This window comes from Schistocerca cancellata, chromosome 3 (assembly GCF_023864275.1).
Source record: "Schistocerca cancellata isolate TAMUIC-IGC-003103 chromosome 3, iqSchCanc2.1, whole genome shotgun sequence".
In the NCBI taxonomy this organism is placed as follows: Eukaryota; Metazoa; Arthropoda; class Insecta; order Orthoptera; family Acrididae; genus Schistocerca; species Schistocerca cancellata.
Genome location: NC_064628.1, coordinates 284,739,969 through 284,767,213, shown reverse-complemented (window position 1 = coordinate 284,767,213; position 27,245 = coordinate 284,739,969). Strand labels below are relative to the sequence as shown.

General features: G+C 37.6%; 1 protein-coding gene across 2 annotated transcripts in view; it reads right to left on the bottom strand.

The window, feature by feature from the left end:
- The window catches only part of LOC126174957 (UDP-glycosyltransferase UGT5-like), an 82,730-nt gene that overhangs the window by 42,739 nt on the left and 12,746 nt on the right, over window positions 1–27,245 (bottom strand). For both annotated transcript variants that reach the window (XR_007535500.1, XM_049921423.1), the window contains exon 2: window positions 6,812–7,016. Coding sequence is in view for 1 of the 2 variants with exons in the window: in XM_049921423.1 (XP_049777380.1) it covers window positions 6,812–7,012 (201 nt within the window). In the remaining variant the exon portion in view is untranslated. The remainder of the gene's footprint in view (window positions 1–6,811; window positions 7,017–27,245) is intronic.

The following is a 27,245-nucleotide window of genomic DNA, read 5'->3' as shown; positions in this document are numbered from 1 at the left end:
TCCTGTAAATTTTGGAGGAACACAGGAAGGTAACTAAGGAACGCCTCATTGCATTGGAAAAGGAATGTACGGGGTGATTCCACCAGATCAAAGGGTGAGTAATTGCAAGATCAGATGAGCAGGATGCAGGATGTAGAATCACACAACAGTGTCGCCACAGATCTGTAAGGTGTAGTGTGTAGAGCGAAGAGCGAAATCGAGAATTTGATGAATGTGGCAAGAGAAACATAACTAGTTCTTAAGCTTATCAAACAAAGTCTAGCTGTTCTGGACAGTATGGTATGAGATTTGAGACGGGAAGGTAACGATAAATAGGCAGAAATTACGTGTGAAATGAAAGAGAAAAGCGATGATAATCATCACTCTGCACACTAAAGTGAGTCAAATGAGTAAAACCAGGAATATATTTAAGAAGACGCTGTACACAGAGAATGTAGCCGTACAGAAGATATATCATTTTTCGAACCAGCTCGGTGACCTTCACCCAAAAATTGGGGTCAGCCAATTTATCAATGTATTGTCACTATCATGATTGCATGCTGAAAGAATTAGTTACGTGTGTGCACGTCTACATGGAGAACCAGAGACAATTATGAGAGTGAGGGTAAATGCACGTCGTACTTACAGCGAATTACGCAGTAGCCTCGCGGTCTTGGGCGTCTTGTCACGGTCCACGCGGATCCCCGACGTCGGAGGTTCGAGTCCTCCCTCGGGCGTCATTGTGTGTGCCGTCCATAGCGTAAGTTAGTTTCAGTTAGATTAAGTAGTGCGTAAGCTTAGGGATCGATGACCTTAGCAGTTTGGCCCCATAAGACGTTACCGCAAATTTCCAATTTCCAAATCGCAGGAGTACACGGAACAATACTGCCACAAATACTGCAGAAGCAAGAGAAGACGGACCTACTTAGCTACCGAAATACTTAAACTTCGAGTCTAACAGTGCAGCAGAGTATTTTAAAAGTATGATTGTGAGAAATAACATGTTGGATAAACCATTTATGGCAAGGTAAATCATATGGCTTTCTTTTGTGAAACTACTACAGTGGGTGAATAGAGAAACCGTATTAGCTGGCAGAGGCATGTGTGAAGTGAACATATTTCGGGGCATATGAACTCAAAGTGTTTAGACAGCCTATATATTCGGGGGAGTACATTTGGTGTTAACGGCAGGAATAGTGTACAAAAGTTATAAGTTACAAGTGCTGTCATAGTGCATGTATTGAATATATTGTTATGTGAATTAGATGTAGAAGTTATTGTGACATGTAACAGTTTCCGCATTAGGACTTTTGGTGTCTTCCATGATGAATTAGAGTGTTGCTATAGTGGAGGTCTACATATTTTGCATGTATGGAATTATGAACGATGTAGTTTGTACTTAATTAAAAGAGAAACATTGACAACATGCCGCGGAAGTCGCGATTTTTGCATATCAATAAATCTGACAAGAAGACAGTAGCAAGTTCGAACTGTAATAGGAAATGTGAGGCATTTCGAGATTTGAGTCATAAGTAGACAAATTGTGGGGTCACACTGTCCAAGGAAGATATGTTTTCTTTGATGATTTGTCAGATGCGAGGCAGCGGTGCAACAAGAAATGTTAAGTAAAGGGGGCCGGAAGCGGGGTCCCTCTGTGCCATGACCATAGGCTAATGTGAATTACGCTAGCAAGACCGTACCGTATGGTACTGAAGTTACTAGAAGCGAGGGCGCTGTTAAGTACGACCTATGATTAGGAGATTTACACAGATAAGAGGTCGTGTCAAGCATGGAATTTTTCAGTCGATATGGTAGATGCAACAATTCACTAGGAAGTGCGTATGTCTGACATCCACAGTCTGCGGGAGTTTTTTGTGTGTGGTTTTTTTTTATACTGTTTTCAGGGTCAGTGACTGTCATCATGAGGAAGTCCTTAACTGTAATATGAATGTCGTAGAGAAAGAGAGTTACAGCCCATAGAGGAAACGACTTGATAAATAATAACATAACTTGAAAATAGAGAGAAAGTAAGATCACGGAATCAGGTATGGAAGCAAACTATGAAAATATATTTTGTTATATTGAATATCACAACAGATTGTTTTGTGTTCTTTTGGGCAGTTTACCATATTTAGTGTTGTTGCATCTTGTGTGTTTCAGGGCAGTCATCCGAGAATGAAAATGACCGACTTGTTTTGAAAATTGCAGGAAACCAAAAGATAAGAATGCAGTGAAAGACATGAAAAACTGTTACCAAATACGGAAGCACATCAGTACACACTGCCTGCACTGTAATCAGTATCATGGTGCTCCAATTGCTATCATAATTTGCATGTTTGCCAGCAAAGAGAGGATTCCCTTATGACTCGATAGAAACCTTTAGAAAAAACGGCATTTACATGTGCTATGCGTTAACAGAAACTATGCATCATAGATCAACTATCCGCATCTACAACATTAAATACCAGGGAGGCTTTAAGTCGACCTGATACATCAGCGAACCTGTGTATGGAGTCTGCATGAGAATTGCTACTGAACTTAATAATTGTGTTCCCCTCATAAGGACACGCTACACCAATGAATAGTATTCAGCTGACACTTGCCTTGAACTCTTACCTGGTTCACACTTAACCCATGAGAAAGTGATACCGTTATTACAAGAAAGAATGAGCAGATGACATCAAATTCTTTCTGTTACTTGTATGTGAGTATTAAAGTCGCTATTCCACTCACCTCAGTTTTGTGAGTCCAGCACATAAACCTTTTCATGTTACTCACTGAAACTATTAGAACTGGTCATAAATTAGAGCTCCGAATTTTGTAATTTATTGTGATAGATGTGGCAGAAATGAGAGTGGTCCAAATGTTGATTGCGAGCAGGCCATTGGTATGAACATTTATGCTAGCCTGCCCGCTGATTACGGAAGAGGTGTGCCAAAAGTTCCTCAAAGGAAATCTTAAGCTGAACTTACAAATCGTTTGACGCTTCCGATGTAAAATCTCTCTCAACATTAACTTTTCTGAAAATGTGTCATTTCATATGTCGACCTATTGGTCAAGAGAATTCGTGTGATGAACAGTGTGTCTTTGCTGAGAACAGTGAAGCATATTCATTTGATTTTGTATTTTATTTGTGGATTTTCAGGGACATTATTATTCATTATTATTGCTTTCATGTACATGCACTTCTAAGCAAATGTGTTGTCAGGGTATGGGCTGTAGGTCTTTTCATAAATACTGATTAATAAAATGATCTTGAAACACACCATCGGCAGTGTTGTAAGTTGTATATTTTTCTAACTTTATGATATTTAGTTGTTCATTACTAGTTAGTAAAATGATCTTGACCTGTTCCATCAGAGATGTTGTTACCTGTAGCAAATTTGTAACTTTATAATATTTTGTTGTGAGTAACCTAATATGAAAATAATCTTGTTCTATGTTAAGATTGTCAGCGCTATTTCTTGTACAGCTCAATATCACAACTACAACACTAATCTAGAAATATTTATTTGGATCTGTTTACATAGTGATGAAAGTGTCATTATGTGAATATTTTTTACTGTTTTAAATCTTAACGACTGGGTCTTATATATATACAAGTGAAGCCATGACTTTATATTTTAGTGTGTTTGATGGTTTACAACTTTGTACTTGCATCTGGTCATAAAATAACACAAGCGTTGTATAGACTGATTTTATAATGTTTTGGATGTCAATGCTATGTGCTTACATATGTCAGTGTGTTTCTGTGCATGTATTTGTTCAATTTATTGTCATAAACAATTTTCTAAAATGATGAACGATTTGCAACTATGATATAGTGAGTGTGAATTTGTGATAAGCAATTGTCAAATTGAGTATATTTATGTGTATTTTTGAACATAAGTCCTCCATATGTATGTGAGTTTTTCAGGGGATTACCTTCTCTTGTAAATACTGCAAAAACAATCACTAATTTTGTGTGAAATTTTTTAAAGCTGGTGTTCTCTTACACATACCCCTAATAAATTCACCATTACACCAGCATTCATATATTAGTGTGAACGGGCTTGGGTGCAAGTGTGTATGTGTATTTCAGTGTTTGTTGTCTTGGCACCAGAGAAGCTTATGCCTCCATAACATGTGAGATGAAACACATCAACCAGTGACAGTGCAAAATAAAATTAAAAATAGTACACATACTCCCACAAAAATCTCCTTGATGAACTTGTGCAACAGATGTGTCTCAGCACACCTACATCAGCATCCATTTTGGGAAAGAGGAAGGAGTAATTTTATATGGCAGATTTTTCCAAAAACTGTCAAATAACCTCTTCACTAATTCTATGTGCATATCTGACAAGAAATTCATGTCAAATCGTTAATGCTGCATGAAAAATGAAAGCATAATAAAAACAACTGGCAATGATTGCAACTCTCATTAATTCAACATCTCCTTTCCTCCCAGTACACTAATGGTCATGTAGTTATGGCAAACTTAGAATTTCTAGCTGGCTCACATGCGGGAAGATTCACTTGACAGAGCCGCTAGTCGAAAAGAACTTTAGTGCTGGAAGCCAGTCTCCAGGCAGATGCAATGGAGGGGCAATGCAATGAAGATGGCTTTTATGCCATAAAGCTGCACTGTGCTTGAAATGAAGTGAATCCTTTTTAACAGAGATAAGAATCTGAAAGACAAGCGAGAACATGAAGCCACAAAAGCTTGGAAGCAGCCATTAGCCCAGATGAGGCCAATTTTAGTAAGGAGTTCTCTGGTTGGCTCCTAGTAATTATTTTGTTAACAGGGATAGTCCACGCTGTATGTACGTGCATACCTTCTGAAAGGCTATGAATGAAAATCTGTCATTTAGTGGGAGAATCTTTCTGCCTTCTTCACCACACGAAGGAAGAAATACACCTCAGTGACTAACCATGACGAAATATTTGCAAGAATTGGAAATTGTTAACTTCGTTTATTAATTTATAATTGTTCAGAGCTCGCAAGGTCTGTTGCTCTTGGGTGGTGGGATCGGTATAACCAGCTACATTTTGGAGAGCAAAATAAGAGAACACTTGTCGCCTGTGTGTCATATAAGCAGAGACCAGCTAGGTGAGATGTCTCCATCTTATATCAGAACACAGAGGCCGTGCTGAATTTAGAATTATCAGGCTCTGATGGTTCAAATGGCTCTGAGCACTATGGGACTTAACTTCTGAGGTCATCAGTCCCCTAGAACTTAGAACTACTTAAACCTAACTAACCTAAGGACATCACACACATCCATGCCCGAGGCAGGATTCGAACCTGCGACCGTAGCGGTCGCGCGGTTCCAGACTGTAGCGCCTAGAACCGCTCGGCCACCTCGGCCGGCAGGCTCTGATCCAGCCGTCTTCTGCCCTTGGACATCTCTAGGGTGGTAAGCGTGGGCTGGACTTGCATCCACCGAGATGAGGTGTATGAGAAGTAAGGATTCCGTTTCGCTGAACCAACCTTCACAGCCAGCTAGTTGCACCCACCATGCATTTGGAGAGATACTGGAGTTTGTTCGTAATTTTTTGGGACATTCTCTAACTCATTAACCTTTTTTGCAATCGTTCTCCATATTTGCAGCACAGTTTCGTTCCTTATGTACCTACCCACCTGTCCTATGGTTATAGTTCATATTTGCAATTCCTTGTCAACTTATTAGTTGTCTGTATTCGTGATTGAGTAGATAAATAATTTGACGTCTTTTGCAATAAATCCTATCGTTATAGTGACCATTAATTTCCTTTAGTAGTTTGATGGATGCTGCTACTAATATGCCCATGCGGAGCACTGTATGCATACTTTAATGACTAATTGGCCACTTTTAGAAATTTACATTTAATAAGCAATTATTCGTTGTGTGGTGTTGTTCTCTTGGTTTGTATAATCTTACAGGGAGCTTCCCTTCTCTGTAGATCACTGGGAATGGAAACAGTAACATTTCAGAGGTACCATCTCAACTGACCCTTTCAAGCAGGATCCATCAGGATTGGGAAGACAACTGCAGAACTCCTTTAAATAGAAGAAGCGGATCAGGAGAAGAAACACATCCTTTTTCAAAAGTTGACAATTCTGGCGATATTTCTCATTCAGAAGAAAGTGTAACATTCATGCTACAAACACTAGAAGGAAAAACGATTTTCACTTTGTAACTCTTCCTGTAAATATTCTACAAGGAGGTGTACATTATTCAGCAGGTATCATTTTCAAGAGAAACTTGAGTGGTAAACCCCAAGCCAAACCAAAGCTGAAGGCTTCCTTGTGCCACGATTCTTATATTCTGAGAGAATTTTTGTCTGTAACGTGGTTTTTATTTGTGGTTTATCAATTGCTCAGTTTCTTTTGTTTATACTTTCGCTAATTAGTAGTCTGTAAGCCGTGAACTGAAATGCTCCATGACCAACTAATTTCAGCTCACGTTGTCCCATGGAACCTGATAAATTAATAAAAAATAAAATAGAATTAACAGCCAAAACAGTGATCCCTCTTCGTCCAGGAAGGTCATACTTGGAAGGACGATGAAGCAGCAATCAGCGGGCATAGCACTGTAACTTATGTCACATCATGGGGGTTAAAAATCTGTATTTTTTCAATTTTTTGCGTAATTCATTGGTAATTGCATTTACACTGAGAAAACTACCTGCAGTAAAGCCTATTAAGAAAACTGCTGATGATAAGAGAGATTTTAATGAAGACAATTATACGATGTTAACTGAGGTAACTAGCATAATGTCATCAATCCATGTCAAAACAAGATGCTACTCTAATTGTTACAGTTTTGTATGTTATCATCTACTTCTGATTAGTCAACCAGGTGCTTACTCTTATGGGATCAGTAGTCATGAGCGTGACCTGGTGGCCTCTCCTGACGAGCTCCAGAGCTATAAGTCGGAATGGCAGCTGGTGGCTGATGGAGGCCGAGGGGATGATGCCCAGAATCCTGGCTGAGTTTGTCATTCGGCCTGCGAGAGACAACACCAGGACCAGAGAAGCGAAGGTTGTCATGGAGGACATGTCAACCATATACCTGCAAATAAAACCTTCCAATGTAATGTTCCTTACAGATCTATGACAGCAAAATCAAACGTCGTATTGATGAACACAGAAAAGGAAAACAGCGATGATACCGACAAAAGGCGTACTGCAAATCAGCATAAATATGAACTCCTTGAGAAGAGTCACATTGTTGCCACTATTAAAGACATTCATACACTGAAAGAGTTCAGCAGTCAAACGAGATCTGAATCCGTTGGCAAGGTCAGCAATGCGCTGATGCTCACATAGGACACAGTCAGTTCGAATACTCGTGGTGGGTGGGATCAAGCTTCACGTCATAGTCCTATATGTATGGTGTGTGTAGTTGAGTCGAAAACTGGATTGAGGACTTGTCGACTGGCAGAAATCATAATGTGTTTGTAACGGATAGCGAATCGCAGACACGGAAATAATTTATGGTGCAGCCCACGAAAGTATGACATGGTCAGTTACTTTTCATTGTACGTACACAGAATAATTTTAAGCAATGGAACCAAACCACTGAGAAGATTGCAGTACATATTAGAAATAAATAACAAGTGTGGAATGTATGTTCACAAATACATGCTACCTATGCTAAAGAGCGTGTTTCATAAGATAAGATAAGATTAGTTTTTCATTCCATAGATCCATGCTGAGGAGATCCTCGTGGATGTGGAACATGTCAACTTTTTTTTTTTTAGCTGAATACTAATAGTATGAACATATACAATACATCATTTATCATTTGTTTCTATTAAAAATTCGTCAATAGAGTAGAAGGAGTTGGCCACTAGTAAGTCTTTCAGGCTCCTTTTAAATTGATCTTTATTTGTAACTAAGTTTTTTATGTTTGCTGGCTAATTATTGAAGATGAGTGTTCCTGAGTAGTGGACCCCTTTTTGAACTAAAGTAAGTACTCTTAAGTTTTTGTGCAGATCATTTTTGTTCCTGGTATTGTATGTATGAACTGAGCTGTTTGTTGGGAAAAGAGATATATTATTTAGGACAAATTTCATTAAGGAGTAAATATACTGAGAGGCAGTGGTTAGTACACCCAGTGCTTTGAAGAGGTTTCTACATGATGTCCGTGAATTTACTCCACAAATAATACGTATTACACGCTTTTGGACTCTGAAAACTTTTGTTTGACTTGAAGAGTTACCCCAAAATATTATACCATATGACATTACGGAATGAAAGTAGCCAAAGTATGCAAGCTTTTTCATTTTTATGTCGCCTATGTCTGCTAACACTCGAATTGCAAATATAGATTTGCTAAGGGGTTTCTGCAGTTCTGTGGTGTGCTCCTCCCAGCTGAATTTATTATCAAGTTGTAATCCCAGAAATTTAAGACTGTCAACCTCTTCTGTCTGCTCTTCATACTTTATGCATATGCTGGGTGGAAACCTCTTACAGGTTCTGAATTGCATATAGCGAGTCTTTTCAAAGTTTAATGTCAATGAGTTGGCTTTAATCCATTTATTAATATCCATAAAAATATCATTAGCAGATCTTTCTAGAACTACACTCAACATAGTATTTATTGCAATACTTGTGTCATCTGCAAACAAAACGAACTCTGCTTCTGGCAGTGTAACTGATGAGTGATCATTAATGCACACAAGAAAAAGCATTGGCCCTAAGATGGATCCTTGTGGGACACCACATGTAATTTCTTCCCATTCTGATGATGACTGATGACTTAATTCACTAGTCCCTTGTACTGACACCCTTTGTTTCCTGTTAGCTAGGTATGACTTGAACCATTTTGCAGCACTGCCAGTGACACCATAGAATTCTAGTTTATTTAAAAGAATGTTGTGGTTCACACAATCAAATGCCTTTGACAAATCACAGAAAATACCTGCTGCTTGTAATTTGTTATTTAATGAATTAAGTACATTTTCACTGTAGGTGTAAATAGCCTTCTCGATATCAGAACCCTTCAGAAATCCAAACTGTGTTCTTGATAATATGTTATTTGTGGTCAGATGGTTGAGAAGCTGCCTGTACATTACTTTTTCTAAAATTTTTGAGAATGCTGGCAAAAGTGAAATCGGTCTGTAGTTTGATGGTATCTCTTTATCCCCTTTCTTGAATAGAGGCTTAAACATCTGCATATTTTAGCCAGTCAGGAAATGTCCCAGTTATAATTGACTGGTTACACAAGTAACTCAGAATTGTACTAAACTCACAAGAACATGCCTTAATTAACTTTGTTGATATTTCATCGTAACCATTAGAATGCTTTGTTTTCAATGATTTTATTATGGAAGTTATTTCTTTTGGTGAAGTGAGTGACATATCCATGTACCTGAAGCTACTTGTAAACGCTAGTTTCAGATATTCAAGGGCATTATTTACTGATCCTGACAATCCCATTCTATCAGTAATGGATATGAAGTACTTGTTAAATAGATTTGCCACACTATGCCCATCGGTTACTAACGTGTCATCTACCCTTAATGTTATTTGCTCCTGTTCCTTTCTGGTTCTACCAGTCTCCTCTTTAACTATATCCCATATTCTTTTTATTTTGTTCCCTGACATTGCTATCTTCTTCTTCTGGTAATGCATTTGTGTAGATGTCTGAATTACTCTTTTTAATATTTTACAGTATTCCGTGTATTTAGCTAAATTGTCAGTATTGGAGCTATTCTTGGTCGACAGATAGATTTTCCTTTTTGTCTTACAGGAAATCTTTATTCCTTGTATAATCCATGGTTTTATTATAGACTTCTGTTTAATTTGAGTAACTTTTAGAGGAAAACAGTTTTCAAACATGGTGCTGACATTGTTCATGAATGTATTATATTTTTCATTCATGTCATGGGCACTATAAACATCTTTCCAGTTCATTTCTTTGAGCAGTTTTCTAAAAGACTGAATTTTTGGTTGACTGACTACTCTCCTGCACTCAGACTTAGTAGTCTTGATAATCTGCTCAGAATTTACATCTAAAACAAGGAGCTGATCTGATAGTCCATTTATTACAGGTTTTATGATATGATTTTGTTCCTTTGATTTGTCTATAAAATGTTATCAATGGCTGTCCTTGAGGATTTAGTGATCCTAGTTGGAAAGTTTACAGTGTGAGTTAGATTGAAAGACAACATTACTAACTACAGTAAATGTTTACTGGAAGATTGCAATAAAAAATCTGTATTAAAGTCACCAGCAATCAAAATTTCTTTGTTTCTTCCTGTTAAATAACCCAAAAGAGCTTCTAGATGATTTATGAATAGATTATAATTTCCTGCAGGTGCTCGGTAAATAGTTAGTATTATATATGATCTGTTATGGAACTCTACTTCTGCTGCACATGCTTCTAGATGCTGGGCTAAACAGAATTTATTTATGTCAATGTTCTTGAATTTATGGCAGTTTTTAATAAATGTGGCAACTCCTCCTCCATCCATATCTACTCTGCAGAAGTAAGAAGCTAGCTTAAATCCTGAAATGTCTAACATATCTATGCCAGTGGTCACTTGATGCTCAGAGAGGCAGATTATGTCAATTTGGTTAGATGAATTCATTTCATCAATACAAATGAGCAGTTCATGAATTTTATTTCTGAGTCCCGGAATGTTCTGGTGTAATAAAGATAACTGATACTGCATACTAATGGGATTATAACTGCTTTGGCGAAGATGAACTGGCAGTTTCTAATTACTTTCTGTTAAACATTGTTTAAATGGAATCTGTATGCTAAAATCTGACTCCTGTTCATCTGTTTTCTCAAACTGTGTCTGCCAATCTCTCTTAAAACTCGTTTTCTTTCCCCCTTCCCTATCCTAAAAAAGGCATTCCTCTGACACCTGTGACCACTGGTATTTTACCACTTGTGACAGTGTCCCCCCCTTACATTTTCTGCAAACAACCCAGAGAGTTTTCCCTTCCCTTTCCCACTGAGATGAAGGCCATGCCTAGTGCAGTCCCACCTATCGATAGCATCCACAGGAATCAAACCAATATGGGACCCTATATCCATCCTAAGCAGCCACTCCAACTCCAAGTTCACCCTCCTGACGGAAGAGTTCAAATGACGCCGATCATGGCGTACGTTGAATCACACTTCAACACACAGAACAGCTACACTTGTGTTTTGTTGTTTCGTAGGTTTTATAGTTGCTGGAGACTTAATTAATTAATTGTGTTAACGGAAGTTTTCTTTCATTCTTTGTTGTTATTCTATGCAGTCAGATTGTGTACTAATACTAGTCAGGGCCAACCGGTTACGAGACTGCGTAACCGGACAGACAGTGACAAAAAATTAAAATTATTTGCACTAAAAAATAATTAAGCCCCCATGCATGTGGCGACCACTGCTTCGGATCGTCCCTTGGAAATCTTCTGATAGTAAAAATAGCAGACAGTGGTATTGTTGTAGTAATTTGTAGTTCAGTAATTGTAGTCTATATTGCATGTGTACATTTTGTAATTGAACATTTGCAGTTGTCTTGTCTTTCTTCTAATGTTATTTTGCAAAATTTAATTTTTGATGACTCGTATACGGGTTTGACAATTTGTGCAAATATGAAGATTTCAATTGTTCGTTAATCGTGTTTGTCGGGAAGCATTTCGTGTGAATGGTATTGTAGGAGATAAAGTCTCATTGTGTGTAATTTTTGTATAGGGACGAGTTTGTATAGTTTGTAAATGATTACGTGATCAATGAAAAAGGCAAAAATGATATAGAGAGAATGACGAAATTGTTAACATGGCGAACTCGCCAACACAGGAGAACGGCATGATGAATAATGAAGTAGAAAACAATTCAGTGAGTCGGGAAAATAGTACGGAACCAGTTCAAAACTTTTCACAATCAAAAAATTTTCAGAATTCGAGATTAACGACAGAAGATTCTGGAATAGTGTCGAACACAGATAGCTTTACGGCTATGTCGAAGGAAGTTAGTTTTATGGGAAATGTTAGGGGCGAAAAGAATTTCGAACAAGTTAACAAGGAGCAGTTGATGAGTGCAATATTAAATTTGGGATCTCGGTTAGACTCACAAATGGAAACACGGTTAAGCTCACTGGGATCACAGTTACGATCTGAATTAAAAACAGATAGGGGAACAAAGGAAACACGGTTAGACTCACTGGGATCGCAGTTGGGATCTGAATTAAAAACAGTGGGATCACAAATAGGAACAATTAAAATAGAGATGGGAACTTTGGCAACACGATTAGAAACTGATATGGGAACAATGGAAACACGGTTAGACTCACTGGGATCACAGTTAGGATCTGAATTAAAAACAATGGAAACACGGTTAGTTTCACGAATAGGGACATGTTTCAGAAACATGAAAGATGAATTAAAGAAAGAAATTAGAGAAGAAGTACAAGCGATTTTGAATTCTCACAATAATAGATTAATTGCAGTAGAGATTAGACAAAAGGAACAGGATAGAGAACAGGAAGAAAGAGATCGCGTGATAGTACAAAAATTTTCAGAGTTAAATTTACAATGTGCACACGATAAGGAAGAAATATTTGAGAGAATCGAGGGATCAGTACCAAATGACACATTAAATAACCTAACACAAGAGTATGAACAGTTAACTACTAAATGTGTTAATACTGAAACTCGAGTCGTGACACTTACGGAAGACGTAAATAAACAGAAAGAACAAATAGGTGACTTATCGGAAAGAGTTGAGGAGATTGCAGATAAATTGACAAGTCTTAGTTTAAATGGGGACAGAGATTCAGATGATACAGCTCCATTGCCATTTTCAGAAACCGAAGAGTACCAGAACATAAATAAGCATGTTGAAAATCAGGGAAAATTTAATGATTGCGTTAAAAGGGAATTTGAGGCATTACGAAAGCAAGTCAAACATATTGAAGGCGAAATCGTAGGAAAAGACAGCAGAAGAAATTTAGAATCACAGATAGCAGAGGGGTTTGAAGAAAGTAATTTATTTCATTTACGAGAAGCAACAAGAGAGCGCCAGGCGCGCGAACTTGACAATAATCGACATTCGGACTGGGACAGACGCGGTAGGTCTTTGTCGCCACGAGGAGAAAACTTTGACTATAAACACTTCTTAACTGTTCGGAAGTTTAAGATCTTTCGCAATTCTAAGAATGACATACATCCATGTTCATGGTTAGATCAATTTATGTACGCACTTCCACCAAATTGGCCACTAAGTCACAAATTGGAATTTATGTGTGGATATTTAGAAAACGAACCGGCGACGCGCATGCGCGCACTTATTAGAGATTGTAATAATCTAAATGACTTTTATCATGCATTTCTATCGGCATACTGGTCCGAAAACACGCAAGACAGAGTCAAACATAGTCTTATTATGCAGCGTAATTTTAAACAGTCTGAGTTCCGCACGCCAGCAGAATACTTTGAAGACATGATTCGAAAGAATCAGTTCCTTGCCAACCCTTATAGCCCGACGGAATTAATTCGAATTTGTTTAACTAAGCTGCCACAATGCATAAGACAAATTGCTTTAGCCGGAAGATGTAAAGACGACATTGAGACTTTTAAGACAAGAACTTGAGTATGACAACGACGACGGGACTTCTTGTAATTTTTTCAGTAACAGTAATTACAATAAATTTTCAGAGAAAAGGGATAGTGATCGTGAAACGTCCCCTTAAAACCAATTTATACAACTGTGCTTAAATTGACACACAATGTTTTTAGCGCAACGCAATCTGACTATCAAAGATCCCTGCAAAAGAATGGCCCTGACTAACATTAAACTATACCTTTCACAAATAACTTACCTCACAAAAATCTTCATTACTCGAACTACTGCAATACAGCGAGCGCCACTATTGCTTGCTAAATAAAAGATTCAAACTACAGAAGGCACTAACTACTGATAGGGATAGTTCGCAAATGAAAGATATTAATAGAGAACAAACAATGTATTTACCTTAATAGTCATAATATATATATCAGTTCATGACAAATTACAAAACTTCGCCATCTCTCTCCCCACATCCACCACTGCTGGCGGCTCACCTCCAACTGCGCAACGCTACGCGCTGTTCACATCCAGCTGCCGCTGCCTAACACTACAATGGCAGACAACAATGCAAACTAGCCACATACTGCACACAGCACAGTCAGTGATTTTCATACAGAGTGCTACGTGGCATTACCAATATAAAAATCTAAACAGCCTACTTACATAGCCCCCATGCTCCCCACAAAAAATTTTACAAATTTTTTTGGCCAGTGGCCAATAATGATTTGATAAAAGTTTTTATAATTTCACTAACAAAGATATCCAATGCACACACTTATTGATACAATGTTGGTCAAAAGCTAAAATTTTCTCACAGTCCATAAAGACAGTCCTGATCATTCATCATAACAGTAATTACAGTTTTTTTTACAAAGTCTCATTAGTAAAAAAAATTGCACACAGAAGTAGTGGATTTCCATGCAGTCTTGAAGAAGTAGTGGTGTCCTTCCAACGGAAAGACAGTGCTGACTCTTGACATGCTGACAGGTAATGGGCCACAACAGAGCAAACCCACAGCAGAGTCATTCGACGTTTTGAAGAAGATTGTTAGGTAGGTCGTCACAGAGCAGACCCACTGTAGTCCTGGTAGAGAGTATTGTATTGGTGGGCCACCAGAGGTGCAGACCCACTGCAGTCCTTGTAGAAATAGTGGACAGGCCCACTGTAGTCCTGTTAGAGATGACCAGCAGCCATCTGTTGTGACTGTGCGGGTGCACAATCACCAGTGAAGAGTCTTGCAGTTCATATAGCAAGTCCATAACCACCATTTGTGCACACACAAAGTTTTTGGAATTGTCCTTAGAACCAGCAATGCTGTTAACCAGTCCCTTGCTGAATTATTAACACACGTGCAAACACTATCAGTCCCTACTTCTCCACATACTATGACCAACAGAAACGTGTGCAGTGAAATGGAACGTACAAGTTACTTAATTTGATGAACTGCTGTCAATTACGATTTTATAACATAAGAATACAATGACAAAGGTACAAAATACATAATTAAAAACATAACAATACAGATAACATTTGTAGTAATATGGGCTTTACAACAGAATAGAAATAAACATATAAATCAATGTTACAGGAATTATGAGATAAGTAGATACATAAACGATCAGAATAACTTTTGAAACATCAACTTTACATATGAGCATTAAAACAAAACAGAATAAATAATGTCTAAGCATCTTTACAAAGTAAATAACATATTATTAATGCCAATTATATTTGAGGATAACAGTATTCCTCATCATAGTGAATGTAGCTTAATACTAAAAGAAGAAAAAAAATCTATGAAACTACACAGAGACAGGAAGAAAACAAATACACAAGGGTACACAAACACATAGTGGGATAACACAAGGAAAGGACAGGGTTTGTTTTACTGCAGTATTTTGCATGGAGATCTCCCTTCGTTCATCATTATTCCCAAAAGTCCTATCAAAGCCTGCCTTCTGTATTCTGTTCACATCCTCTGTCAAAAATAGTTTTTCTCCACTGTACACTACTTTTTTTTGCCAAACCTTTTTCGTATAGCTTCTCAATGCATTTCTTCCAATTCATCATAACTCGTTGTCTTATAGGCTACCCCCTCTTAAGCTAACTTAAATCTACTGAGCTCAGATGCTAAACTAAGGGACGAGGCAATGCAGCAGCACCTAACAAATTAACACAAACAGCAATACAAAAAAAATGGAAAATTGCAAAGCAAGCTACAGTAAATCTAAATTACCAAGCAATGCAACATTACAACTAATATGAGCCAATGTGCAGCAACAAGAAAACTAAATCCGTAGTAAAACTGGCTTAACTGCGTAATACAAAGTCAAATTCTGTAACATTATGCCTGGCAAACAGCAGCAGCAAATATAAAAAATATAAAAAATATAAAACTTATATCTATACATGACAAAGCTCAAGCAGAAAAAATATTACACTAAAATGGCCATGTCTAATACCTATGTCACATCTTAACACTAGTGATGCATCACGAGAACTTACACTAGCAGATAAGTTACCAAATCGTAAAGAAATTATTTATGCAATTCCTGTGAAGGGAAATGTCTATTTATGTGCCCTCGTTTTCTTGTAAGTAGATCATAAATTTCTTATTGACTGGATCTGTAGGCATAAAATAACTATATTAGTACATATATTAAATTTTATTTTAACCAATGCTGCAGTGCAGCTAAGAACTAGATATTAAAGGAAATGAGCAAATATGTACAAAGGACGGCATGAAACATCATTCATTAGCCATATGGCATTTCATAATGCAGTAAAAATTCCCTCAATTCTAGAGAAAGACGCTTGTCATAATCAGGTGTGCAGATGTAAGTATCTTTCCAAGTAATGAGGGTGTCGCATTTGCAATGTTTTCTCTAAAGGAATGTCAACAGCGAGGTTAATGTCTCTTTTTTTTCTCCACCTCTGCCTCTGAAAGGCACTAATGGCTTTTTTCCAGGCGTCTGTCGCTGGGTGCACACGATGCATTACATGCAGGTGGTCACTTAACTTCCTTACGGAAATATTTACGACAACAGTTTGCTACAGTGACAGTCTCATATAAAAATATTTCACAGGTCAAGAATTTGCGTTGCAAATGTGTAGAAACAAAATCTTATGAATATAACAATGTCCAAAAAAATTTTCGCCGGCATTGTGATACATTCACGCATTTACACACATTTCATAACTCTTAAAGTACGATTCTTGGTTTCCAACATCCTTTTTCACAAGTCAAGAGTCCCTAACTTCTATTCATTATTCATATACATATAAACACGTAATCACATTCCTCATATGTGGTAGCATCATCTTATTGACATAAACATACCTCAACAGCATAATACACATCGCCGTCGTGAAAATAACATCATAACACCTCAGTCAAATCTCAAAAAAGTCGTAGCTTTCTGCAATAATTTCAAACCATAAAAAATATTCTCTGCTCATTTCAATAGTGTCATCTGCCTCAAACGTACTTTAAAAATCATGATCTCATACCAAATACATCATTCAAAGCTCTCATAGTATCACAATGGGTCCGAAGAAATATGAACAGTTCACAAAGTACAGACAAAATACAATTTCGTAAATGTGAAGTTACCCAACGGTGTAATCACGTAAACATCTGTCACTGACGTAGTAAAAAAACATGTTTATCTCTCAGTTAAATGATCAGATAGCTGTGTAATTTATGTTTTAGAGAAATATGGTACCGATGTGTAAAGTTGTATAAGCAAATACCATATTAGCTAGGGTTCCTTGTGTTTGCCAAACACATGGTACACAAAGGAAGCGTGTACCCCCCTGAGGATTAATGTAATTATACCCTCAGGTGTTACAGATTACAGCAATGGAATGAAATGTATTACGGAAAACCTTTCTTTGTAATTCAAAAATCTTTAAGTACAGAATTAATCACTCAAATACATGTCCTGTAGCGCTAAATGTGCGTCTTGCTGTAAGATCATCTCTGTGGAAGTCTCGTAGTTATTGTCCTCCGAAAGCTACGTTCTGCAGAAGTCAATGTACTTACCTCATGATAAACAAAAGTGAAATGCTTTGGGTGTAGATTTCTTAGTTATTACTCTTATTGTTATGATGAAGAAATTACTGTGCTGTAACGTATTGTTGTGCTATGGAAAAGGCTGTCTCATTGTAGCTATACCACAAAAGTTACTATTAAACATGTTTTACTTTCCAGAAGAATTCAGAAAAACCGTGCAGATACGAAACAGAAACACCGCAAAAGCAATAATATAAATTGTGTCACTCATTAGTAGCATCATGATAAAATCGTGTAGCTGTCACATAAACTAACCATTGTCTCATCTGGTATCTCACAGAAAGTACCTTAAATCCAGAATGTATTTTCAAGTAAACCAAAATGTTGCATTAAAATCTCATTAGCAGTACTGGTAAATGTTCTAAGTATGTGAGCCTTATAGTCGTTACGTAATCGTGCAACTAACAAGCAAGAATATATACACACAATAACACTGTGTCGTCTGTTCGCAATAACAATGCATTCGTAATTTCTGTTTGAATAAGTTCTCTTGATTCTTGACTGGATATTTAACTTAAAACATTGTTGCATGGTAACAGTTTCTAAAGCATACTAGTAACGTGAAGTGAAACGTTTTATGGCAAAGACAAAGTTAAAAAGCAGATTATCTGTCAATAAATGGTTTTACATGTGAAATGTGGTGTAAACCTTTACTCTTCTCAGTACACGAGTTTCAACTTGAATGCAATTATCATGCGGTATTCGTCCGTAAAGAATACAGGAATTTTGCTCAAGGTTAGCGTCAGTGTTATTTTTCCCTGAGCCAGCGGTCGCAGGTGGCTGCCTGCGGTGCGAGTCATTGTCTGTTTCTTTGTTGGCGCGCGCCGTTACTGGGATTAGGAGGCCTAACTTCCACAAATTCGCCTTGCCGAGAGGGCCCAGCTCTGTTTAAAGCTCGCCAGTTCTGATGGAATTCAGGTCTGTCGTTTTGTCGGTAGTTTACACAGTTTCTTTCGTGTCGGTCACATGGTGGAGAATTTCTCCCTGAGTCGTAACTGCGCGCTGGACCGTTGCGTCTAAAGTTATTCTGTCTCCCTTGATATTAATTGTTTTGGTTCCCATACTGTCTGTTTCTCTTATTGTCTCTGTGATAGTCATTACCGCGGAAAGTTGATCTTTCCCTGTAACTATTACTCTGCCAGTGGTTGTCATATGGGTGGTGTCTGTTTTGGTCATGATTTACGTTGTAAGAATAGGCTTGTCGTGGCCATTTATTGTTTCTGTCGTCACGGAATTGTGACGGATGTGACCTGTAGTGATTGTTTTCCTGTTTTCGCATCCTGCGACTGTCTGTGTCAATTTCTAATTCTTGTAAGAGTCCCTGAAAAGCTTCAATGTCGTCTTTGCAATGTCCTGCCAAAATAATATGCCGTAAATGTTCAGGCAGTTTGATTAAGCAAATGCGGATGAGTTCTGAGGGGCTGTATGGGTTTGACAGGTACTGATTCTTGTGCAATATGTCTTCAAAATATTTGACAAGACTGGAAAATTCAGATTGTTCAAAGTGTTTCATCATCATGATGCTATGTTTTACTCGGTCTTGTGTAGCTTGTGACCAATATGCTGAGAGGAAGGCATGGTAAAATTCTCCTTCACTGTGGCAATCGTGAATGACCGATCGCATTCTTACAGCTGGTTCATTCTCTAAGTAGCCACACATAAATTCTAACTTGTGCTCCAATGACCAGTTGGGAGGAAAACAATGAGAGAATTGATGGAGCCATGCTTGTGGATGAATGTTGTTGGCAGAATTCTTAAATGTTTTGAATCTACATGTAGTAATGAACAGCTTGTAGTCAAAGTCATCGTGTCGGCGAGAAGCATATCGGTCATTGTTACGTCGTGTTGGCGGTTCCATCTCAAAATTCCGTCCACCTTGCCAATTCCTTTCATAATTACCGAAATGCCCTGTGTTATTATTTTGTGGCTTTTCCGTATTTCTAAGTTCCTCTTCCCGTGTTGCAGCGCGAGTGTCCTCTGAAATATGTAATTCTTGTATCACCTGCGTCAACTGATCTTGTACTTCCCGGATTTCTCTTTTGTACTGTGTATTAATTTGATTTTGATATTGTTTGAATTTTCTTATTTGTTCATACTCTTCTGTGTCAGTGAAGGCTACGGGTCTTGTGTCATTCAGATCATCATCTACCTTTGTAGATAAGTTAGTGACCTGATCAGAAAGTTCGGCTACTTTCTCCGCTAATGTACTTATTTCCTCCATGTGTCTTTCTGAACCAATTTTCAGGGTATCTACTGCGTCCTTTAAATTTTCCTGAGTTTTTGCAAGTTGCGTAACTGAATCGGTAGATGCAACTAAGTCAATTTTAGCTTGCAAGGTCTCATGATTTTCATGAACAATAGTTTGCAGTTCTTTTATGGCTGCTTCGTGATTCTGTAATGCATTTTCATGCCGCGAAAAAATAGGTTGGAAATGCTCACAAATTTGTGTTTTTACGTCATTACAGACTTTTTGACATTTCGATTCGATGTTATGTAACTCAGTAGTTCAATCTTCACGTGTTTGTTCAAGTGTGGTGTCTAACTTTTGAAGATTTTGTTCCATTGTGTCTAACTTTTTAAGATTTTGTTCCACTGTGTCCAACTGTTGCTGTGTTTGTCTCTGGTGTTGTTCCATTGTGTCTAACTTTTGAAGATTTTGTCCCATTGTGTCTGTTGCTGTGTTTGTTTCTGATTTTGTTCCATTTTTTGCATTAATTGCAATAATAATGTATTAGTGTCTGGAATCTGTTTCTCTATGCTTTTTGGCAGTGCGTTTTCACCGGCAGCATTCACATTTTGACAAGCAGAAAATGTGTCTTGACTCATTTGAGAAACCGGTGGGGACCCAAAACCTAAGTCTACAGTATTTGCAATATTGTGTTCTGTCATTTCGGATTCCTGAGGCGAGCTGTTGCCGACCGATCGATCGATAATGGTTCCCTGTTCACTACCTGTTTGACTGTCTACACCATTATTTGCCGCCCGCTCCATATCCCTATGCACAGTTACCAAATTACTACTTCGAATGTCTGTTAATTCACTACCCAGTGGTGCTGATAAGCTACGCTCGTCGTCACTATTATTTCTCAGTTTACTTTGGAGCCGAGTGTTACGTTTTTCACACGCCATTATTGTCACAATATTTCACACGATAACACAAAAAAGCACAATTTGAATAGCAAAAATAAGAGAACACATTAACATAGCACTGAAAATAATATGTAGTTAATTACATGCGCAGCTGCGAAATACTTGGTGCAAACCTACATGCATGCCACAACTGTTTTACAGTACAACAATGAAAAACCACAACTACCAAGGAAATTCTCTCTATAATTACGCGCTAGCAATAAACAAAAGCTACACTAAATACACAAACTACAAGAAAAATTCAGAAGATTCCAGTGAGGTATCCTAGGCTAAGGGTCGACATATGAAACATCCCCTTAAAACCAATTTATACAACTCTGCTTAAATTGACACACAATGTTTTTAGCGCAACGCAATCTGACTATCAAAGATCCCTGCAAAAGAATGGCCCTGACTAACATTAAACTATACCTTTCAGAAATCACTTACCTCACAAAAATCTTCGTTACTCGAACTACTGCAATACAGCGAGCGCCACTACTGCCAGTTAAATAAAAGATTCAAACTACGGAAGGCACTAACTACTGATAGGGATAGTTAGCAAATGAAAGCTATTAATAGAGAACAAACAATGTATTTACCTTAATAGTCATAATATATACAGTATATCAGTTCATGACAAATTACAAAACTTCGCCATCTCTTTCCCCACATCCACCACTGCTGGCGGCTCACCTCCAACTGCGCAACGCTACGCGCTGTTCACATCCAGCTGCCGCTGCCTAACACTACAATGACAGACAACAATGCAAACTAGCCACATACTGCACACAGCACAGCCAGTGATTTTCATACAGAGTGCTACGTGGCATTACCAATATAAAAATCTAAACAGCCTACTTACAATCGGAACGGACGTTATAGCGGTAATTTTGAAATTGACAGACGTAACAGACAGGACAATAGATATCAGGCTTATGACAATAACAGACGTTCTAACAGAAATTACACAGACAGTTATAATAACGGAAACTCCTACCGGAATGATCAATCATATGGAAACAGTAATCGGTATCATCAAGACAGAAATTATGCATATAATAATAGAAATTCTTACTACAGAAATAACCAGGGTAGTAGATATAACAATAATTTCAGAAGTGACAGTCGAAATTACACAAGAAGTAGTCGTGCAGATACCCAGGAAAACAGAAATTTTAATAACAGACACAACCAAGAATTTGCATCCAACAGACAGGAAGGACCTAATTGGCATCCTCCACGTGACAGAAATTCAGAGAGACAAGTGCAAATAGTAGAAATTGATCCGCGAAATGACGCGAATAATTAGTGTCCTCAGGGGATTCACTACGCTAAGTGAATATGTGCCGCAGCGTGCACAGGGCCCCGAGCTGTAGTAGTGCTATTTCCCTTTTAGTTTTCTGCACTGCTGCCTACTCTTTCACTATTCTTTGCATCTATCAAAACAACTCTTCGACTATCAATCTATTTAGAGAGCGTGAAAAAAATAACCGGATATGACTATTTTACCCAAAAGTGACTTCGGAAATTACCGTTTGGACTTACTGTATCTTCTGCAACATTCATTCGTAGTTTAAACGAAATTTTACCTGTTTATCTTCGTGACAATATTACTTCATATGTTGACGATATTCTTATTGCTAAACGTTCTTGGAGTGAGCACAACAAAATTTTGGATTCATTATTATGTATTTTTGCAAGAGTTGGCATTACAGTGAACTTGAAAAAATCTGAATTTGGTCGTTCTCAGGTGAAATTTCTTGGCCATATTATTTGTACAGAAGGGATTCTTCCTGATCCAGAAAAACTAGAAGCTATTCGTAATTATGCTGTTCTACTACAAAACGTGATGTTCGTAGTTTCCTTGGTGTCTGTAATTTTCTTAGACGCTTTGTTAGATTGGACGATTTGGCCACACCTCGTGTATGTGAACTATCTGGAAAGAAATCTAATTGGTGTTGGGATGAGGAAGCTCAATCAGAATTTGAACAACTTCGTGATGCTTTAGTTGCTGCTCCACTTCTTTCACACCCGGATTTATCTAAAGATTTTTGTTTGGCGATGGACTCATCATACAAAGGCCTAGGTGCACACTTATTTCAAGAGATAGAAGAAGACGGCGTTGTAGTACAGAAGACTATTGCATTTGGAAGTCGTGTTCTCTCTAAATGAGAAAAGAATTATTCGATCACGGAACTTGAAGCTTTGGCTGTTGTTTGGGCTTTCACAAAATTTCGCGTCTTTTTGTATGGCAGACATACTAAAGTTTACATCGATCATCGAGCTCTGGAATTTCTTATGTCAGCAAAATTAACACATGGAAGATTGTCACGATGGGCGCTGTATCTACAGGAAATTGACTTTAGTATTGTTTACATACAGGGTTCTTCAAATATTATTGCTGATGCTTTATCACGGGCACCTATGGGTTTGAAACAAAGTGCTGAAGAGGACTGCAAAGAAAACAATTATTGTTTGATGTATATTCAAGGTGTTGCGATTGAGAATTTTATTTCGTCTTCGCTCAAGGACATCGCTAAGGAGCAAAATAAGGATCCAATCTGGAAGGACATTAAGGAGAAGTGGAGGAGAAAGGAAAGCGTAGCGATCAGACAGTATTATTTAGTTCACAATGATATTCTTTTTAAACGAAAATTGGTCGACAACTCTGTTTGGTTAGTTTGTATTCCTGATGAGTGGGTTAATAAATTGATTTGGTACACACATTTCAGTTGCGTACACTTTGGTCCCAGAAAATGTTTTCATAAATTACGAGAAAATTGCTACTTCAGTAATATGGAAAAACGTATTCGATCTGTTCTTGCCAAATGCAAATTATGTCAAAAGGCTAAGCCGCCAACTATTTCTCACAGAGCACCATTGTTTCCTATCATTCCAGCGAAATTAAAGGACATGGCTGCAGTCGATTTGTTCGGTCCAGTGGTTCGTCCTACTAATGGTTTTGCGTATATTTTAGTAGCAGTGGAATTGACATCTAAATATGTGTGTTTTACACCTTTACGCAAACCAACAGCTTGTTCAGTATCTAACGCATTCATCAAACATTTTCTTAAAGAAGTGGGTCATGTTGATAAGGTTATATCAGATAATGGATCACAGTTTCGCTCTAAAATTTGGCTTCGTACTCTACGGCGTCGTAAGATTAAACCAATTTTCATTTCACTTTTTCACCCTCAATCTAACGCTTCAGAGAGATGGATGAAGGAAATCAATAAATTGTGTCGACTTTATTGTCATCAGAATCACAGAACTTGGGATCAGTATCTTCATATTTTTCAAAACATTCTGAATGAACTCCCTAATGATTCAACTTCTTTACCGCCGATATTGATATTAAAAAATAAAGCACCGACAAATCGCATTTCTGAAATCGTTCCTTTTCCGCCTACACGGAAACTGCGGCATTCTGAAGTTGTCCATCTCGCTCTACAAAATATTGCATCTGCGGCTGCTAGAAGAGAGAAATCAGCTAAACGTCCTGGTCGTTTAAAAATCTTGTCAGCTGGTCAAAAGGTGTTAATTAAGTCTCACCGTTTGTCTCACAAAGGAAAAGGCTTGTGTCGCAAATTTTTTCTGCTTTATAACGGTCCATATAGGGTTCGCAAAATCATTCATGATAACACTATCGAAGTAGAAACTCTTAAATCTCGACGCTCTAAAGGAATACATCACATATCGAACGTTAAAATTTTTGTGGAATGACATACTTTCGAGAAACCAACAGTTATACGTAAACATGCAGAGAATGCAAGGATACCGCGCCGTGTTCTGGCGGCGGCACATACTCAAAGCAACAGTCAAGTCTGCGCGGCGCACAAGGCAGTCGTTGACCGCAAACAATTACTTCCTACGTCACGCGTACCTACAGCTGATCGAGCGCTCAGTGCGAATGCACTGACAGCCGTAAACAAATACACAGTTTAATTTCTCTGATTAAATTCAGTATAAAGCTATAGTGACTTGATAAATTATGTTATTAACGTTCAGTATTTTTCAGGATACGGTTGTATAAAATATTTAAGACCTTCAGGAAAATTCTGTGTGTGTCCGACGTTAAGAGGACTTCCTATCGAGAAATTTCCAGGAAGAATGTAATTTCGAAGAAGAAACTAATAAACTAAAAAGGTAACTATTAATTGAGTTTATTTTTCAGGTAACATATTTCCACTTTGGTACGTACTCTAGACATAATTTTTTGCTCGCGATTACGTGATTTATACTTTGTGTTATGTGATTTTGACAATGATGATTAATGAACAGGGTTGTTACTTAGGTATATTATGCATCGCTTGGCTGCACTGCTTTTTCACTGATGTCACATTTTTTTTTAATTATGTGCCTGCTGTGCTTATTTATTTAAATTATAATTGTCACGTGATTAGTTGTACTGATATGGTTATTTATGTAAGTTATATCTTGTGATTTATCTGCTTGCGCCTTTATGTTTACTTATTAAGATTACATATGAACATTTATTTGCTTATGCTGATATGATGCTAATGACCTGTTTATTATGTAAGATATATATTTGCTGCTTTGCGTATGGATTGCACATTTATACATTTCTGTTTTGTTGTCATAACTACTCTTTAATTTGGTATATAGAAATGCTGATATGTGGTGTACAAACATGGAGTTAGGATCACACTATGGTATTAATTATAAATTGTTCTCTTGGCAGAGCCTCGTTATAGGGATTGTGCTACAACCACTTGTTAACATTCTGTTCTCTACTGGTATATTTACTCGCTAGTGCATGTTTTGCTTACGCTCAGAACCTTATATTTTAAGATAAGAGAATGAACTGCTATAATTCTACGAACGACGTTGGTACAAGAAACTTCATTGAAGTCACATGAGCTGGAGGTTTTATGGAAGCTGTATATATTTATGCTAATAGAAAGGAAGCTAACGACATGACATACCAACACTAGGTTTAGAGCATTGACAGTTATTACACTGCATTCTTCGTGAGCAATTGAAATAGTAAGTGACACTTGACACAAGAAATACTCCACATGTTTGCTTCGGTTTTGCCATGACTCTTGAGTGGTGTACACACTGTGAAATATTACGATTTATTCACTTAAAGTCTTATGTGATCTTTCATACTACGTACTCGCACCTACTTACTGAAAGTTATTCAAACTGAAGGCTGTTAGAGGTCATGTATGCATTTCTTTTATTTAGTGATGGAAAAGGTAACCAAAATGTATTTTATAATTCATAATGAGTAGAAGATTTGGCTCAGGTGGACTACACAGAGGTTGTGTGTGGTCATTGTGTCTTCGGATTGTATGGGATGATGAACTGAAGTTTGCACTAGGATTTTGTCTGTACTTGTTCGAGGAGACTGACTAGAGGAAAGAGTTGTTATGGAAGTGAAATGATATTGGTGATAAGGTTTATATGTATCGACGTATTGAAGAGGTATTATTGAGGTATTGAGATTGTGTGAAGTTGATGATTATTGAAGTTTTGGTAGACAAGAGGTAAGGTAAATGGTATTGATGATAAGGTTTATATGTATCGACGTAAGAGGTATTATTGAAGTATTAAGATCATGTGATGATGATGATTATTGGAGTTTTGGTGGATAAGAGGTGAAGTAAGTGAGGAGCATTTTTTTGTTGGTTTATATGGAACGAGGAGGATGAAGATAGCAGACTAGAACACTCAAGTAGAAAGAAGATTGTCTACACACATACTTTGTTAAATCACTAAGTAGTATATTTTTTTTTTTTGGAGAGAGGAAGTATTTGCATATCTTGGCACACTGACAGTTGTTCAGCAATCGTACATTTTGATCTGGCTTGGCAAACATTGGTCTTGACATGATGACTACGATGTTGACTAACTATTATTGACTGTTATACATTGCTGCCACTACTACTTGATACACAAGTTGAACATAAAATTTAGGACAGAATTGCATTTACACAGTTAACACTATTCAATTACACAGTAGTAGTTAATGTGGATGAGAGATGAGTGAGTGTGTTTTGTGTGTTTTCCTTTCCTAATCCCAAATAATTGGTACCGACCTATTTGCTGAATATTATTTTACTTGTTTGTTGTGGCCTGCACTGACACCCATAAATATTATAGGTTTACTGATATTTGTGTATTTGTAATAGTTAATATGACAGTTATCTGATACCATTTGTGTGTTTATTATAATTTGTATGTTTAGTGTAAGAGAATGCTGAAGATAAGGTGGGTAGATCACGTAACTAACGAGGAGGTATTGAATAGGATTGGGGAGAAGAGAAGTTTGTGGCACAACTTGACTAGAAGAAGGGATCGGTTGGTAGGACATGTTCTGAGGCATCAAGGGATCACCAACTTAGTACTGGAGGGCAGCGTGGCGGGTAAAAATCGTAGAGGGAGACCAAGAGATGAATACACTAAGCAGATTCAGAAGGATGTAGGCTGCAGTAGGTACCGGGAGATGAAGAAGCTTGCACAGGATAGAGTAGCATGGAGAGCTGCATCAAACCAGT